General features: G+C 39.4%; 1 protein-coding gene across 1 annotated transcript; it reads right to left on the bottom strand.

The window, feature by feature from the left end:
• Positions 1-1,908: 1,908 nt before the first annotated feature.
• On the bottom strand, positions 1,909-10,939 carry LOC127357404 (DEP domain-containing mTOR-interacting protein-like). Its single transcript, XM_051389600.1, has 5 exons — positions 8,974-10,939; positions 6,274-6,456; positions 5,993-6,063; positions 5,153-5,257; positions 1,909-4,683 (listed from the first exon to the last, which is right to left on the bottom strand). The coding sequence occupies exons 1-5, from the start codon at positions 8,990-8,992 to the stop codon at positions 4,555-4,557; spliced, it is 507 nt and encodes a 168-aa protein (XP_051245560.1). The 5' UTR covers positions 8,993-10,939; the 3' UTR covers positions 1,909-4,554.
• Between the last annotated feature and the right edge of the window lie 7,935 nt (positions 10,940-18,874).

Here is an 18,874-nt window from a genome sequence, read left to right as displayed (position 1 = left end):
GTTTGTAATAGTTTGTAATGGTTTGTAATGATTTCCATTGATGTGGGATATTGTTTCTTTCACATTCTCTAACGTTTCTACTGGTTGGTGGTGGTGTATAATAGCTTCTGTAAAGGTTTCTGATGGTATCTAATGGATTCCACTGAAGCCTGTGATGGTTTGAAATGGTTTCCATTTGGTCCATTGTGATATTTACTAAAACAACAGTCTTCTCTGGTTGCTTTCTATTATTGTTTGGTTTCTACAAAGACCTAAATATAGACATTCTTTTATACAACTAATGCTAAAGTCAGCCTCTGTTATGGCCCATAATAGTGCTGGGAGATCTGCAACATAGCAAGCCAATCCTCAAAGCGTAATGTTGAGCCTTTCCACAGTTGGTCTACTTTTCTGTTTTTGTTGAATGTGTCTCTACAAGCTCAGTGTCAAAATCCACTCACCTGGAATTCTATAAAATCCTCTGGAATCTTCAGGAATGTCGTCCTGTCCTACTTTACTGAGACAAGAGGAGAGGACGTGATCATGACTGAGCGCTGACAGTGAGAGCCGTGAACCCAACACCCAGCTAGTACTGCTGAGGAGCTCATGAGCACACACTGTACTTTCCTCCAGTCCACCTACTCACCCCTCAGCTCCAGTTTATCTTCTTGATCCTCGCGAATGACCTCTCCACTATGTGAACTTTGACCTCTTTTATGAACTGGCTAATAACCATCAATTATAGGAGGATTCCTCATGTTGACAAGAGAGAATGTCAGCAATTACTGAGGGTTTTTTTTCTTTCTGTCTTTCAGGGACTGAACATTGCAGGAGAAAGCCAAGTTCAACAGCTGCAACTCTGACCCAAAGATTTCACAACATAACATTATGTTTGGCCAAGGAAACAAATTATATCAACTGATATCTGTATGTCCTGATTTCACAAAACAAACATCTACAGATGAAAACTTCTTTCTGCTGTCATTTCCCTCCTTACATCTGAGTGTAGTGTGTAACTGTGGCAACAGCTTTCTATTAGTTAACATTTGGCAGACAAGCTGCTATAATCAATAATTTAATACCAACAATGGATCAAATGACTACAGGTGCGTGAATGATGTTGCTCACAGTGATAAACCCACAGATATCACCTGATGCAGTTCCTCTCAGCTCTGTGGAGCGTTTCAGCCTGTTTCAGCTCAATGCTGATTGTTCTATGGTTTTCTCTCATCGCTCTCAACAACTTAAAGGGCTACAGTTTGTCAATATGTTGTTTACAGTCTGTTTCCTGTGCACCCAAGTGGCCAAAAATGAGTTAATGCTGGTTGAAAGCCTGCATGTGTGATCTGACCCTGGAGCAGCAAAAATGAAGAGCTTAAAGCAACACATACAGTAGACTGCACCAAGTTTCACCAGGATTGCCTCATTTTTCTGCAAACTAAAACCTAATCCATCAGAATGATTTAACAGATTCTATTAAATATCAAACAATATTTTGTACACATAAGGCCTTTAAATAAAAAAGCAGTCTAGACTGTCTGTCCAGGACAGCACTGCACTGCACTGCACTGATCCCACTGATACCTGATAAACAATAAACTAAACACAGCAGAGATAAGCATGATGCACACTGCAAGCAGCAGGGGCAGTGCTGTGTTATTACACACACTCATGTGCTGCCACCACCTGGTAACACTGCTAACTGCCCTGCCGGTCAACTGTTCTCATCACATTCAGGTGTTGCAAAACCTGATTGTGAAGCAGCTCTGACCTCCAATCCACCGACAATGTACTGTAACCTCACACACCTCTCGACTCTGACAATTTTTTTACAAACTGAGTAAGAACTGTTGATCATTGGAGGATTTCCTGGATTTAAAGAGACTCTCTGTCAGTCAATCAATCAATCAATCAATCAATCAATCAATCAAGCCTTTGTTTATATTTTATTTGTAATTCACTAGAGAAATGCAGTGTAATAATCAACATCAATCAAATTCAAACGTGAAGAAATAAAATACAGAAGAAGATGATGTAAAACAAGCAATTAAAATCATAATAAAAAAGGTTTATTTATTGGTATTGTTTATATTATTTGATAAGCTTTTAGAGGCTTATTCTCTGCTTGTAATTCTGTATTGTACAAGTGAGACCTATTTTTAATAATGATATTTAGTTTCTTAATAAAGTATCTGGTATTTTAAAACAATATCCAACATAATTCCACTAATGGCCTCCATGAAAACCACCATTACAGACACAAGAGGAGCCACAAGACACACTGCAGAATCACCCTGCAGAGAGCAAAACGCTGTCTGCGGAGAGACATTTCACCGTTAACAACTCTAGAGTCGACTGTACACATGAACGGAGAAGAATCCCACAAACACAAAGTAAAAACTGATACGGCACAGAAGGTATAAAAAGATAAAACAATAAGAGAAACTGAGGAGAGACTTCAAAACAAAGCACTTCAGTTAAAGTCTGCGTCCTCTCAAAGTTGTTGATCTACCTCACACGATCTTCACACTCCTCACTTCCTTTCTGGGAATCAGACGTCGCAAGGAGTGGATGGAAAAGCAAACACAGCGTGCAGTGTTTCCAGGTGTGTGTGTGTGTGTGTGTGTGTGTGTGTGTGTGTGTGTGTGTGTGTATGCAGGAGTGCGTAAATGCTGCCGTGACACATGCAGGTAATGTGTTTGTGTGTGGAGGAGGCAGTGAGGTGGCACGTGGGGTTAAAAGTCCAAACCACCCCAATGAAGGAAACACCAACTGTTGGAGCGATGTCAACAGCACGATTACTTCCAGGGTCACAATGCATAAAATAAGCACTTTTTTTTATAAATATATGTACATTTGCTCCTGTCTATGATCATTTACAATAAGGAGGCCGTCCAGGTCATGAAAGCTTCTCTCTTTTCCGTCAGAAACATTTGGTGTGTGCCAGGGAAATCTTTATTTTAAATTCTTTCAAACTAAAAAGCAAAGAATTTACAACAAAGCTAGTTTGGAATAAATTAAAGAACTGGGTTGTTATAATGACACAGTGCCTCCTACTGCTACTCAAACCTTCTTAACAGATCCATCCACAGTCTGAGCCAAAAAATACAGATTTGGGCAGATTTGCTGTCTGGGTGGAGCTCAAGTGAGTCAAGCAAGGTGGCAGCACCTAGTAGCCAACAGAGAAACACCAAGTCCCCAGGAACAGTGGAGGCCATGGGGAAATGTTGGCCTATAGTCAGAGCTGTAAGTCACACGATGCCCCTTTTCGTAATACATTTAGTTTTCTTAAAGGTCCAGTGTGATGATCTACTGGCAGAAATGGAATATAATATTCATCAGTAGGTTTTTATTTGTGTATAATCACCTTTTTGTGACCAGTTAGACTCACAAGCAGTCTCTAAAGGCTTCGCTCAATAGAGATGAAGGACTTTATTCTAGTTATGTTGCTGAAACTGGTTGGAAACATAAAAAAAAAAAAAACCCCTTTATAGCAGAACTAATCCAAAGTCTTTAGGGCGATGACATGTGGAAAAATGATTCACTTCATCTCCAGTTTGTTTCACTGCGGAGGAGAATGGGGGGAGAGCATTGTTTCAGGTAAGCTATGTTTGTTCTCGCTGCTGTTCAAGAAGCTACTTTGCATTCAGGAATCCCCAGACGACTGGTCGGTGGGGAGAGCAGTACGGACAAACCAAACACTGACTCTAGATAGGGCCCTTCGTTCTTCTACACACGAGGGAGCCGAGTGGTATTCAGCTGGTTACAATATGCAACCAGATACCACTAGATCCTACACACTGGTCCTTTAAAAAATGTCTGTGAAACTAAGGAATATTTCCTGACACATGAAAAAAATACCTTTGACTTAAGATACAATATATTTTATAACCCACCAAGAGTCCTTTCACACAATATTTTGTTTTCATTTCCCTTTGTGACTCTGATTCAACCACAGAGATGTAATAATTCTGATGAGTCAAGGGGCATGAAATTGGAAAGCTTTTTCATGCAGTGACTTAGCAGCTTCAAACAGATTAGCCATCATGTTTGGATATTTGGTTCAGTGTTTAGCTTGGCTCCAACAATAAGCTGGCTGCTTGTTTCAAGCAGTGCACCACTCCCAAACTAGCACTGTGAGTTTGAGACCCAAAGGGCCACGCTGTGTTGAGAAAACAGCTTCAAGCTACTTGCAACGAATTAACTCTTATAATATCATTGTTTGACGACACTGTGTTGACAGATTCTCCTCCAAGAATTCTTTTTCTGAGAGTCATGAGCGACTACAAAGACTGCTGGCTTCTTTGTGGGCGCCTTTACGTTATTTAAAACTTAACAAGCTTCTTATTCAGAAGATGTGGCTGCCATTCGACACAAGTTCTGATCTTAAAGTTATTTCTTCAGCCAGCCAGTCTGAAAACAAATGCTCTCCATCAGCTTGACAATAATCTAAAACAGAATGTTTCCCATGTAATTCCTAACAAGGTCATTTCCTGTTTAATTATTGTGTTCTTGCAGTCCTTTGAAGAAAACCTCCGACAGGACACACATATTAGTCAGCGTTTCTCTCATTGCTCAGTGGTCGGTCTCCTCCATCACCTCCATCACCACAGTTCTGGGTCCTGTTAGGATCAGGTGGCTGACAGTGCGGTAGTCCAGATTGAGTACGTTGAGCCCGTTGACCGAAACCACAAACTGACAAACCTGTGGATAAAGAGGAGAGGGAAGCACTAAGAGAAGTGAGAAGAAAAGTAATGCGGGAGTCAAAGACAAATTCACTGTTTCACCTCTAAGGTGGCACTGGGAGGGATTCACTTCTACAGCAGATAGTTAATGTGTGAGGTCCACTGAGTTTCACTGCACGTTATGCTCTCAATTTATAACAATCTGCGGAATAAATAAATCATTAAAAATCTGCAGTTTCCCTACTGGCCACTAGATGTCACAGGACACAAACAATTGACATTAATGTGAGAGAACCCCAACAAAAGCCAGGCCCACTATAAATAATTTAACTTCTTTTAACCCATTAATGCCTCATACTTTGACTAATTTGAACAGTGTCAATGGATTTGTGCTTAGCTCAGCTAGTAAGTGCTGTAAAGTAAGTAATAAAATCTACTATATACTTTAAAGGAATAACCATTTTCACTACATTTTCCACGATGCCTACCTTCATCCCAGCAGCATCAGCTGGGCCGCAGGGCTCCACAGCCTGGATGTGACACGGTCTGTTCCCTCTCACCACAAACCCCCAACCCACTGCATCGCCTACAATCTGGGAACACACAGAGAGCTCAGTCAGACATTCATCTGCAGCAAACAAGTCAGGAGAAAAGTCCCAAAGAAACCTATTGTACTGACTCCAGCAAGAACATAGTTAGTAGTTAGTGCAATAGTTGGCATAATACAAACAAAAGAGAGTGATAGTGAACACTTTTGTAAAAGAAAAAGTTATCAGACTTGCTACAGAGCAGTGGAATGTAACTCAGTACATTTACTCAAGTACAAATTGAAGGCACTTTCAGTCCTCCACTACATTAGTTATAAAATATTGTATATTTTATCTCCAGGTGTGCTGATTTTGAATGTTTGTGATTAACTAAAGTATTCAGTTTTCCTTTATGGGTTAAGAAAATTCTCCTACTTCTTATAATAAATAAGCTGGAAAAGCTGGAAAATGCATCGTCAAGAACAAGCCTGCTGTTCTGAGCTCTTGAAAAGTTAACTTTTTAGAGATATGTGGTTCCCACAGGATGGCCATGCTGCACACATTTGATCTTTTACAATATGATGCCTTGCTAATCATACACATTAATGCAGGACTATTATTCCACAAACATCACATATAATAGTAAAAACTGACAGGGACCATTTTACTGCAGAATCAATACTTTTACTCTTGACACTTAGATACTTACTAGTACAATTTGAGTGCAGTATTTTCACAGTGCTGTATTAGTACTTTTACTTAAGTAAAGGATCTGAATACTAAATAAGAGATGAAACATACTGTAAATGTTTTCTTGATGTAGGGTCCTCCTGGTCTCTGCAGCTCATCGGTGCTCACTGGTCTCTTCAAGACTAAACATCAAACAAAAGTCAGAATTTCTAAGTAAATATATTAACTGAGTCATCTTCTTTTCATCAATAGAAAATCACAAAGCAACAACAACACATAAAATATCTTTTATTATTGCTCATTGGCCACTTTAAACATTGTCACCTCAACTGTCTTAAACCTAAAAACCATTGAAGACTCAAAGGCTTGTACAGTTTTTGTTAATTTTTTACCTGATTTGGGGTTGGAGAGCAATGGAGAGGAGGAGGAGGAAGAGGAGGAGGAGGAGGAGTTGTTGGCTAGGCCGACTCCTCTCCTGCTGTATCTGCTGCCGTCACTGCTGCTCCTCAGCCGGGCTCCTCCCTGACCTCCGCATCTTCTGCCTGTAACCGCCTTCACCTCCTTAGAAGGAGCCACTGATGGAGAGAGAGGAAGGGATCAGGTGGAGAGCTCCGTGACGATAATCAGAATCAGAACTGACCCAGTTTTGTGTTTAACTTCCTCAATTCAGCTCCCAACAATTCTGTTTCTGTTCAAACAGCCGATGCTTCCTTAAAAAGCACAGATAAGAAAGACACACAGAGGTCACAGTGTTGGCTGAGGGGGCTTTGAGATGGGGAGATACATGGCCCAAGTGAAGAAGTTCTCTGTTTGACCATCGTTCAGAAAGAAACGCTTTACTCTGTTTTTGTGCTTTCATGTGTTTTGTTGCTTTCTTTGTATATATTCTTTTGTTCTGAGATTGTGAGGCTGTATGAAATTTGTTATATTTGTTTATTACATCATTCTTTTTCTTATTCTTATTAGATTATGTATTGTGTTTTTGTCTTTTTGGTTGTTTGCTTTGACAACTTTGTTTTTTTTGGTTTGTACATTCATTTTCTGGAGACTTACCCCAAACCACTACTTGTCTAACCCTAACCTTATTCACTTGTGCCCTTTTTGAGTTTGAGCTGATATCTGCAGTAAGATGCAAGACGGAAGCAATACCTCCAATTCGATATGTTACTCCAACACATCAGCAAGTGTAGCACAAACGTTGTTTTTTGTTCACGCTGAACAGATCTGCCAAATGGCTGGCTGTCCAGTTTAATAAAAGAAATAAAATACTACGTTACATTCTGGTTACGCGGATTAACGGACTAACACAAGAGCATTATATAACCTCAGTGTCTCTTATTTAAATCTACCTGCTTTCTTTCCCCCACATTTCCTATCTCTCTCTCTCACTTTTACCAATTAAGTGCAGAGGAAGTGGATGTAAACCTGGACCTCCATCACAGCCTCAGGCTTTGGGCCCATTCACCTTGTCACCAAGTCTGCAGGGTGTTTGATACTTTGTTGATTTTGGGCAGAAAATCATTATAAAGCTGCCACATTTTTGATTAACAGCTTAGTCTGTGTCTCATTTGCTTACGTGGCATAAGATTTACTTTTTTTAATTAATGCTTATTGGAGAATCATTTTGTAAAAAGCATGTTATGAATCTTTTTTCCTCACCCACAGATTTTTAATTGGGCCATCTGATGCTAGGATGACTCCATGACTCAGAGAAGATGACCTCATACACCGAGATAATAAAATTACAATAAAATGATAGTTCATTTGTTTACTGTTTGTTGAAACATGTCAGCCTTTGTATCATCACAACAATAACACTTCCTGTTCAGGATAATAATTCATTCACTTGTTCCTCTTTAGCCATGGTACCTGCATAAACATGGTCACTGTAAACGCTCTGAAATGTAAAAAATATAGACTGTATGTTTTATATAATGTTTCACTAAAGAAAGTCTGATTGTTGCTACAACAGCATATAACTGATGACATTCATCCACATTCACACGTTCCTACTGCCTGGGTGCTTCATCATCATCATCATCATCATCATCATCATCATCATCACAAGGAGATAATACTAAAGTCAGTTAAAACAATATTAGAAATGAATCCTTTAAAAGCTGATTTTTTTGGGCTTCTTTAAAGTGATTTTAAAGAGGACCAGTGTTTGATTTTTACTTCATTACCTAAAATAAAAATTAACTGAGCACATGCCTCTTTATCAGAGATTAGGTCATTAAAAATGGCGTCGTCCAAGATTTCTCCCAGTTAGATTCTGGATGAGGATGTTTGTTGCATGTCGTCCCCTTTGTTCCCCCGATGTTTCCTGTCTATTATAGGACAATACAAGTTGTGTATATAGGAACTGTAGCTGTAGCTAATTGGCAGTCTTTGTCCCTGGTTTGGCTTTTAAAGAGTAAAACACAAACTACAACACTCTAATACCTGTATTAAAGACTAACAATTAGACAGACATACACAAACATCCACTACAAACAGTAACTATGACAACAACGACTACAATGATCATTAAAAACAACAAAAGGAAGAGGATGTATATATGCTCTATAAACCCATGTGTCTCAGTGTGCACAGATATGCTCTAAATGAACTATTAAAATGTATTTATAATTACAGTGGTATTCTAAGTTATGTAATAACAAGCCAGAGTTTTGCCTCAGTATTGAAAGCTTGAAAATAAGTAATAATTATATTTTTATTTCTGATGGCAGGATATTTCAGATCTGTGGCTGAAAAGAAGGACATGTTATCATAACCAATTACAAGAAATGGAAAACCGGAGCTATAATTTACCACCAAAGAGTCTCAGCTAAAAACTACAGTATGTAACTAGTGACAGCTCAAAGACAGGTTTATAAAAGAGTTTAAAAGTTAAAAAGCAAAATGCAAACGCAAATAGCAAAAATGGACTTTTAGCATCGAGCAGCCGGAGATTTTTAAATCACATGCTATGTGAATATTTGGCTCTGACCCCTGACCTCTTTACTCCAGTATTTGTTTGTGGTGATAATCTGGAGAGCCTGCAATGGAATATTTCCAGTGTTCAGGAAATACACTGAAGCAGTTCTTACCGGCTGTACGAGGTCCCATCTCTCCTCAGTCGTTTATCCAATCGCTCAGAGTAGAAAGCTGCTGAGGATGAATCCACAGGAGGAAGACCTTTAAGTGCTCACATACACAGAGAGGAAGGACACATGGACGGACACTCAGACAGACAGAGCATCAGTCTGTAACAGGTCAGTAAAAGAGCCTCTGCAGAAGCCTAACCAGAGCTACCAAAGTTTTCTCAATCAGCTGGTGAGTTAGTGTGTGTTTACAGATCTGAAAGCAAGGGTAGTCATCCGGTTAGAAAAAAAGAGTGTGTGTGTGAGCTAAATATTAAACCCTTAAACAAACAAACTGACCCTCAGCAGGAGGGAGGAGGAGACACTTTCAAATGGAATTTTTCCTCTCTGTAACAGAAAGGTAATATTAACAATGATTACTTCTCAAAATGAAATTAAAAACAATGTCTCAAAGCTCCGGTCCTGAGTACGTCAGTCAAGGAAATCCTTCTAAAAGACATGAAATAAGACTGAGCCACTTTTGCTTCCATGGTTGACAATGAAAATGCTGCATGTGAAATCTTTTTTATGTTATAGAAAGAATCTTTTATAATATGTGATTAAACGTTGAGCTTTATAACAGTGATATTTCTTGCACCACACAAAAATCTTTACTGCGCAGTAGAAAACAAACATTTTACGAAATTACAAAAAGCTTTAGGAAATTGAGGGCTTCTAAAATTCATTGCATTGCAGAAAAATAACATTCAAAAATGATTTTCATCTTTAAAATGAAATTTAAAGTACAGTTGGAGGAAACCCTTCAGGAGCAAAAAAAGGGACCTATGATAAAATAATGTATAATGTATCTTGTAAAACCTGCACAAAATGGAACATAATAAAGAATAAAAATGAGGTCTGTGTGAATCTGAGGGGTTTGAGGTGGAGATCTGATTTCTCCTTTAGCCCTGAGGGACATGCAGTCTTCCAGGTAGCTGGTTTGACTCCACACACTAACTTGCAAAATCACTTCTTCTTATTCAACTGTTTGGCCAGGCAGCGAGCCATATGTTTGAGGAGTTCTAATTCTGATGTCTGAACCAGAACTGTCTGTTCCTGAGGAGGCTGAATAATATCAATAATATCTGTGTTCAACCTTTTGCATCACCGTCAGTCTCTGCAGGCTACAGTTTGTGATCCCCACTGATAAGAGTGGATTTGTCCATAAAAGTCTTCCATTGGGCAACTTTGGAAAAAGCTGTAATACAAAGAGAGTTTGGCAGCTCTGCAGCAAACAACAGTCTTAAGGTTGGTCGTTGGTTCTGAATGTGCCTGAGCTTCAGCCTGGTTGCCATGCAGACTGTAGGAGGCTGCAGCTGGAGAGGAAAAGGAAACACAAAGAACTTTTCTGCTCTGATGGACGGAGGAGAATCAGGACAAGGGCAAAAGCAGCAGAGATTTCCATCAGTTGATACAGTGCAGAGACGCTAGTGCAGACAGTATCTCGTTTTGAAAGACTCAAATATTATGTGATCAGTATAATCCATATCCCGCAGTCACAAACAATTATTTTCAAATGAGAAAAGAGAATTGTCTGTAAATGCAACCCCTGATCTGTTTGCCCATGCTTGAATGGATGTGGATATATTCAAAGAGATATAGTTTTAATGCAGAAAATTAAGATATAAATTGCCTTCTCAGAAGAAACCTGTCAGAACCTGTCAGCTGAGTCATTTGGACAACGTGGCTGAGAACGACAACAATGATGATATAAGCAGCAGCCGTCGCCATCAACATCAACAACAACAACATGTTGCAGACAGAGTAAACAGGCTTCTGATAAACCCACATTCTGCTCTGTCTGCAGGAGGAACATTCCTGACTCTTTAGATCAGAGCTGATCAATCAGTGTTGCTGTTTCAGGTCCTGATCATGAGTCACACAGCCAACATGGCTTCCGAAGATAACAACAAGACATCGGCATTTATTTGTGTTTACGGTTACACGTACTCATACTTTTGCTTGATAATGCTGATGAATAGGATGTCGTCCCAATTATGAACATGATCTCTGACAGCAGCATAGTCACTGTGAGCATGTTAGCATTAGCATTTAGCTCAAAATATGTTTTTTTTTAAGGAGTTGCCTGACATTGGTTTGTAGTTGTGCCATGTGATTCTCTAGCTGACAGAAAGAGATCGATTCAGCCTCCATGACTGTTATACTGTTATCACTCTAAGAAACAATGGTCAGTGTCAAGTTGTCTTCCTAATTTTTCTGCTTTCTGTCTGTATGAATCAATAATTTCCACTGAATTGTGATCTCAATTACTAAAATTCCTTGAAGCTCTGGAAGTATTTCTAAAGGTCGATGTGTCAATTTTATCATACTGGCATTTTCTGGGGTTTTTTTGGTAATTATTGTATGGACAGAAAAAAACCTTTTGCATTCACATTTTAATCAGCATCCAAGCAACAAGGGTCCTTGAGGGGTATGTGGAGGGTTTATAGGAACCAGTTTACAGAACCTGAACAGTTTAATGTTGTTAGTACACGACAGTTACCAACCGACAGCCACAGCTAAAAATCCTTATTTTTTGGGACCAAACCTAAAACTTATGTCTGTACTCGTCTATTAGAGGTCTTTTTTACATGAGTGGTCCTGATCTATCTAACTGACTGCACTGTCAACCAAAAACTAATTCTGTGGTATCTTAACCTTTGACACAGTGACCCCAGAGCTCTGGAGATGATAAAATGTCTGCGTCACTTGATTTATTTGTTTGCTTCAATCAAGAGCAGCAGTTGTAAACTGTACGGCTTTATAGCAGTTGACCTCAAGTGAAGTCCGGCTGAGATAACTACAGAAGCCCTGAAAAGCAAAAAAATAATAATCTAGTGATCCATTTTCATCATCTGATCTAGTTTAGTTAGTTTTCTCTCCTGTGTTTATGGCTTAAAGGTCACCTGAATATAGGAATCTTCTACTTGAAAGCTAAATTCAGAATGAGGTTTATAATAAACACGTTTTCCATCATTGCCCTGAGACAGTGGGCATGATACATTTGTGTTAGGATAGGTTTTTCTAATTTAACAGCAGAATTACAGGGATGACTGAGGACAATAGTGGCATTAAGGGTCAGCTATGTAGCAGTCAGTAACTAAACTCTCCCCTTCCTCATTGCACCCTCAGTGTAAATGCCCTTGAGCAAGGCAGGCTAAACCTGCAGTTGCACCAGTGGAGCTGCTCCTTCATGAAGACAATTTCATAATTGTACAGTACATTTTGAGGTCAGTTTGATAACTGAAAAACTGCTTGCAGTTGAAGTGTGCTGAGGATTTGCTTTAGCATTTCAATCACTGATGATGTAACAGTGTCCTCATACACTCAACAGCTTGATGATCTAATGCTGCTGTGTCTGATTGATTTCACGGATCGATAAGCTCACACGCTGCAGGGCTGAGAACAGTCAATATACAGTGTGTTATACGCAACCATTAACATGATGTCTGTATTTCAGCATTGATTCAGTGTGTATTTAATACACATGGAGGTTTCCAGTGGTCAATTTCTCACATACGGAGGATTGTATATAGCAACACATATGAAAACCTAAAATCTGATCATTACACTACCAAATGCACAAACAAAATTATGATCTTGATATCTTAATAATAATAATAATAATAAGACACATTTTAGTATATGTTCAGTATGTAATTGCAGTATACAGTATTATAACATTTGTGTACTCTTTCAGCTCTCCAGCACTACTCTAACCCTAAGTCATTGTGTGACTGGTTCTCTGCATTTTTCCTGTCATCTCCATCTCTTGCCTCCTTTTTACTGTAACAGAGATAATGCTGCCCTCTGCTGGAGGAAAGCTTGTGACACATTCAAAATTGAAACTATATATAGAAGGAAAAGAGGGTATGAGAATTCTAATAAAACAAAGTCATAAGAAAAACTAGAATATTTTCATTTCCTGAAGAAAATGCGTGATTAACATCTGAAGATACCACCCAGTAAAATATTTATATCCCAATATCTGTAACAGACATCAAAAAGAAAAGTAATTGCTGGAATGAGAATAAAATTAATAATAATTAATAGTAAATAAATAATATCACTGGTTATATATAATTGTACTGTATTTTTGCCATTTGTAAAGTTTAATTATACCTGTGGTTACCAACAGGGAGCGCTGGTGTTAAGGCAGTTAAACAGCTTGTTTGTACCCAAGAAAAGTAAAAATATACATATATATGTACATTTTCTGAACAGACAGAACAAAACAACTGTACTTTGAGACTTTGAGGTCACCCTAACACATGTAAACTGGACATACAGAAATATAATTAGCAATAAAGGGTTTATCTAACAAGTTCTTAAATCTTGTTGGGTTTATAGATTCAATTGGACGCCATGAGATACTGCTTCACAGGGACATATGTTAATGTCAAGGTCACCTAAATGTAGCCTACCCTCTCTAAAACTTTTAATCTGCAACCTATTTTACTTCCTGTGTCACCCATCTGTTCCCTCTGCTAAACACAAGAGACAAGAGGAATCAAGATAAGAGCAAGACTTAACACAACATGCCAGAATCCTTGAAGGAGAGCCACCTCAGCCCCTGCTTGAAGACAGTTTAAAACATGAGGGATGTCTTTAGTTTTACTCAGCTCTCTCACCAAGTGACCAGTGAGCTGACAGGAATCATTGTATTTGGGAAAAAGGAGGAAAGAATGAAAATTACTGCTCAGCTTGATTCCAGAGCTGTAAAGATTCCCAAGCTCTGCTTTTCTTTGCCTAGGTAAAACACTGGGTTTGAAATGTGCTTTATAAATAAAGCTGCCTTACCTTTCCTGATCCACCTTTCTCTCTGGTTTCTAAAAAATAAGGTCAAATATCTGCCTGTAGTAAATGTTCTTTGGGAAACTGGAAAGAAATCTGCAAACGTTTGAAAGTTTGAACATCCAAGATTTAAAGATTCTTTTGTTTTTTTCCGTCACATGCTCATTCAACATGTGCAGTGAAATGTAGGGTGGCTTACTGTTGAGGCTGTACTAAAAGACTAGTTATAAAATATATAGGGGAAAAAAATAAAAGAAGAGATTATGAATATATGTAATAATCAAAATAATACAATTGCCCATGTATCCAAAGTGTGTCACCCAAAAGTGTCAAATTGTGCCAAAAACACAAAAAGAATGATGACAAATGATCTCATATTGAAAACCAAACCTTCTGGAAGTGCTCATTATGTGCACAAATGCTGCACTGTGTGGGTGCTATGGGACATTTATGTTAATTGAGACATGAACATTGGAACAGTTTGTTCGTGTGTATGTGTGTGTGTGTGTGTGTGTGTGTGTGTGTGTGTGTGTATGTGAGTCATTGTGTGTGTATGAGTGTGGGTGTGTGTTTGAGCATAGTGAGGCAAATATTAACTTTGTCCAAAGTACATTACTGTTCCTGAATTACGATGCACAAATGTCAGCAGAGTTAATGTATTTGAGTGCTATCCTACTCTGAACTTCAAACTCTCTGCAGGAGTGTATATCCAGTCCAACAATCAGTGTCATTAAAGGCACATCTCACTGCAGAATCATACATTTATCAGAGATTCTGATGGAAACAGTCTACTGGTGAAGCAACGTATGCAAGGAGCTAAAAGAAGAGTGAATAATAACATTCATTCATCAGAAACATGATGGTTGCTCTGTGTCTACTGTATTTGTAAAAAGGGAAATGCTTGTTAACATGTTAACCAAAACAACTTTATAAGGAGATACAATGTCAGTGGTGTGTTTTTAGTGGCATATAGTGCTGCAATTGCTGTGAAACTCACAATGGCCTTCTCAGCATGGTGGCCTAGAAGAGGACCCGCTCCCTCTGTAGATAAAAGTGGTTCATTCTGAGATAACAAAACACAGGTGATTATACACCAATGACAGAGTAGCTATGAATATTATCTTCCATTTCTGCCAACAGATCCTCCTCAATGTTACAAAACCTGATTTGACAGCAGCTTTTCGAAAAATTGAGATGCATAAACGACAGTAAACTACAATGATTGGTCGACCTTCCTGAGGGGCTTTAGCTTGCTGTATGTTATCTATCACAGGATGTGTTTCTTATGATCATGAGATTGTAGGATCCATCCATCTGGGCCTCATCAGTCTTGGTAGATTTTATGGGGCCAAAGAGGTGGTAGAGTGGCTCATCTGGTTATCAGAGGGTTGCTGGTTCAATTCTTGGCTCCCCCAGTCTAGTCAAAGTGTCCTTGGTCAAGATCCTGAACCCTAAACTGCTCTTGATGGCCGCGCTCTCGATGTGTGAGTTTAGGGGTGAGCACAGTATCAGATTGTTATCAGCAGCGTGTGAATGGAACGTGAAGTGTTTTAAAGTGCATTGAGTGGTCGCAGTATAAATACAAAAACATCATTTGGTCAGAGATTGTGGTGTTACATTAGCATTATAAAAACACCATAATATTACTTTTTTTCTGACTGTCTTCAACGTTAGTCACAGATTCTAAGTAAGTTCATTCTGTTTTCAGTATAAAACTGTGCAAATGTAAGCACTGTTCCTAAAGTTAATAGCTCAGCATCCCCCAATCTGTTATTGCACCATGGCTGTTTCTGCTTTTTGCCATCTTTCAGTGTTTAACCAGGAAGTAACAGACTGTATGATGAGCTGACAGTGGGACTTTCACTTTCTAGGGAATGAAATAAACCGTTGGTGATTTCGGCAATGACACTAATGAGTCGCCACATTCAACTCAATAAATCAGTGTTTGTTCAGATTTGTTTGTGTGCAAAACACAACCTAAGTACTATTGCAGAATTTGGTAAAAAACATGCAGACACATTGGGCAAAGGTTATACTTCAAACCAATAAAACTACACTAGGGAAGAGCCAATCGGATGGTTGCTACAAGACTTCTAAAGTCTAATTTTCCCGACTTTCACTCGGCCAAAGACCTGAGCTGCTGTGATGTCAGTCTGGTCTGGAGGGGAGTGAGGCCTTCCCCAGGCAGAGGAGAGAAGCTTAATGTCTGCGTAAGCTTGTCCTCAGGCACTGAAGCTTCAATCTTTGCAATGTCTTTGATCCAGGATGGTATCAGAAAACATCAAAAGCTCCATGATTAAAAGCACTTCTCCAAAGCTGACATTAAACGCTTTGTGTATTGATGGAAGTGAGAGGGACCTGATCCCACCATGTCTACTTATAATACTAAAATCAAAGGAAACGTTTTAAAAGCTGATGAAAGGAAAAGTGAGATGGACTCTGTGGTACTCCGTCATACTGTATGATACAGTATATACACAAGATACCAGTTTCAACACCTTTATAACATTTTTACAAATCATTATAAAATGATGAACAGAAATACAATGAAGAGAAAAAACACTTGAGCTGACGCTGAAATAAAACTCAGACAGATGTGACAGATGTTCAGACCTTTTTGTTAAAGCTTGTGGATGTGGTTGAATGCCCGCTGGACCGTACCTGTCCGCATCCTGCTGACAGTTTGACCCACATGGATGCGGAGACCAGGTGCACTGAAACTCTAGCTGCAGCTGACTTCCTGCCAGGATCAGTCAACTAAGCGTGGCCTCAGGTGCTGGGGGACAAACCGGCCAATCACATTGTTTTGTGGCTTATAGAAGGTAATCTGTGCCAGGGGCAGAGTGTGTGTCTGTGTGTTCACTGTTCGTCCTACTCTATCAAGACACACAAACACAAGCACACAGAGCTCAGCAGGCCTCAGGGACAACTGTGAGCGACGCTTCATCGTTTCAGATCTCTCAAAATGTTTTGTATTTTGTGTTCATGTGTGTGAGTATCTTTGTGTGTGTGCACTCTGCATGCAGCCCTTCCTCTGTATGTGTGAGTGCCCATGCATACGTGAATGTGTGTGTGTGGTCTTTGTAAGATGAGGATGTTTCCCTGGAGGCGGTGGATGTACAGATCTCTTTCAAAGCTGAGAGATTTGCCCCCCCGAACAAAATGTTCCCGGCAGAGTGCAGGCAGTGACAGCAGAGCCTTTCAAAAGCCCTGATGTGTTTTGATAGCAGCTCTGTGAAAAGAAGCGTAATGCTGTGGCTTTCTGTGCTATTCACCCGAAATCACAGAGCAGACAAACATAAAACGAAGGCCGATACCTGTCTCGCAGAGAGCTCTGGCGGAGGCACTTATCTGCTGCAGAGCAGGAGTGCAGAGACAACTTTCAACAGGAGAGCTCTCCTCACAGCGTGGGGCCTTTGTCTCATTGTTTACAGAGGAAAACAATGAGATGTTCACATGTCTCTCTCACAGCCCAGCTCACTGTTAGCTCACCGCAGGCTTCAGGTATCTTACAGGTTTTATATCACCTCATAGAAGTAACGGGGTGCATCGAGTAATCTGGAGCCCTGCTTACCTTTTGCAACTTAACCATTTCTTCTTCTGTTTTTGTCTCTTAACTTCCTGTCTCTATTGTGGGCCATAGTAAACACACAGTAAACACACAGTTAACACAGCAGTGTCTGTCCTGACTGGTTTACTCAGCTTACAACAAAGTTTGGACGTCCACATGAGGATACCTTAAGGCCTTGTACGACCAGATCCATTGCAGATTTCATATTGAAAAGATGATGATTGTTGGTGTAAAGTTACGTCCAGCTTTACTTTCAACCAGGTCTGAGAAAAATCTCTGTAAGAAGAAATGTTGAAATTGCTGGGAGTGATTAGTACAGTGTGCGTTTCTTTTGTCTGATTCTTGCCAGATATAAGGCCTACCCCAAGCCTCATTGTCAAATTCAAATCAAATTGTTTCCAAATTGCAAAAATACATAACACACTTGCAGTGCTTCAGTAGGTTATAAAGGCCGGGGTGTGAGGTGACACATTTGATAGTAAGTTCAAAGTAAAGAAAGTAATGAATAAATTCCCTCCATTCCACAGCTGTAAGGTGAAGGTGGTCCCATCTGTGCTCTGGGGTTCCTGCTGAATACAAACCCAAACACTGATCATTATCATTATCTAAGATGGGACACACAGGACAGGACGAGTTACGTGGTTTGCACACACACTGGTTGTGATAGCCTTGAGCCGACTGCTGTTGTTGTGTAGATTAGCCTATAGTAAACATGGAGAGCAGATAAGTGGAGAAACTGCACATCTGAAAGTGCATGATTATAATATATTTAACTTGATATAGTACTTATCATACACTCTTATTATGTGTACATCAAAGTGTATATGACAACTCGACAACAACATATGAACAAAACATTGAATCTGTTAAAAATGTATTTGATTATAATCCATGCAACCTAAATCTTAAACTACAGTAGAATTAAGATGGTTTCATAAAAGCTAACTATGGTGTGCTACAAACTATTTGCATTAAGTTCAAAGATTTGTTGTCATTGTAATTTGTAATATGTAATTATGTAATCTAACCACCTTTGTTGACTACAAGACAAGTCCAAGACCAGGACTAGTTGAGGCCGAGTCCAAAGAGGTTTGAGTCCAAGACTCGACCGAGTGCAAATGAGAGACAGAGTGGGGGCAGAGACAGTGAGTGACACTGATTGACCGATGTCACTGCCCGTTCCTTTTAATTATACCAATATCCAAAAACATATATTGCTGGAGCGGTTGAGACCAACAATTCCAACCACAAATCAGAGACTGAAGCAAACAACACATCCATGCAGACTCTCAGTGGTGCAATAATGGGTTACTTTGTTTTCTTTGTCTTTCTGCAATGTCAGCTTGTGTCGCTGTGTTGCTGCCACTTTACCGTAAGACGTTAGGAAACTCATTTGATCAGTCAGCTTATAGTTCTTCGAGCTGGACGTGGTGTGCCAGCAGTTTGATTCACAGTATGCTGCAACTTTTCCTGGAAAAATTCAAAACAGTTTTGTTATGAAAT

This window comes from Dicentrarchus labrax, unplaced genomic scaffold (assembly GCF_905237075.1).
Source record: "Dicentrarchus labrax unplaced genomic scaffold, dlabrax2021, whole genome shotgun sequence".
Lineage (NCBI taxonomy): Eukaryota > Metazoa > Chordata > Actinopteri > Moronidae > Dicentrarchus > Dicentrarchus labrax.
This window is presented reverse-complemented; position numbering and strand designations above follow the sequence as displayed.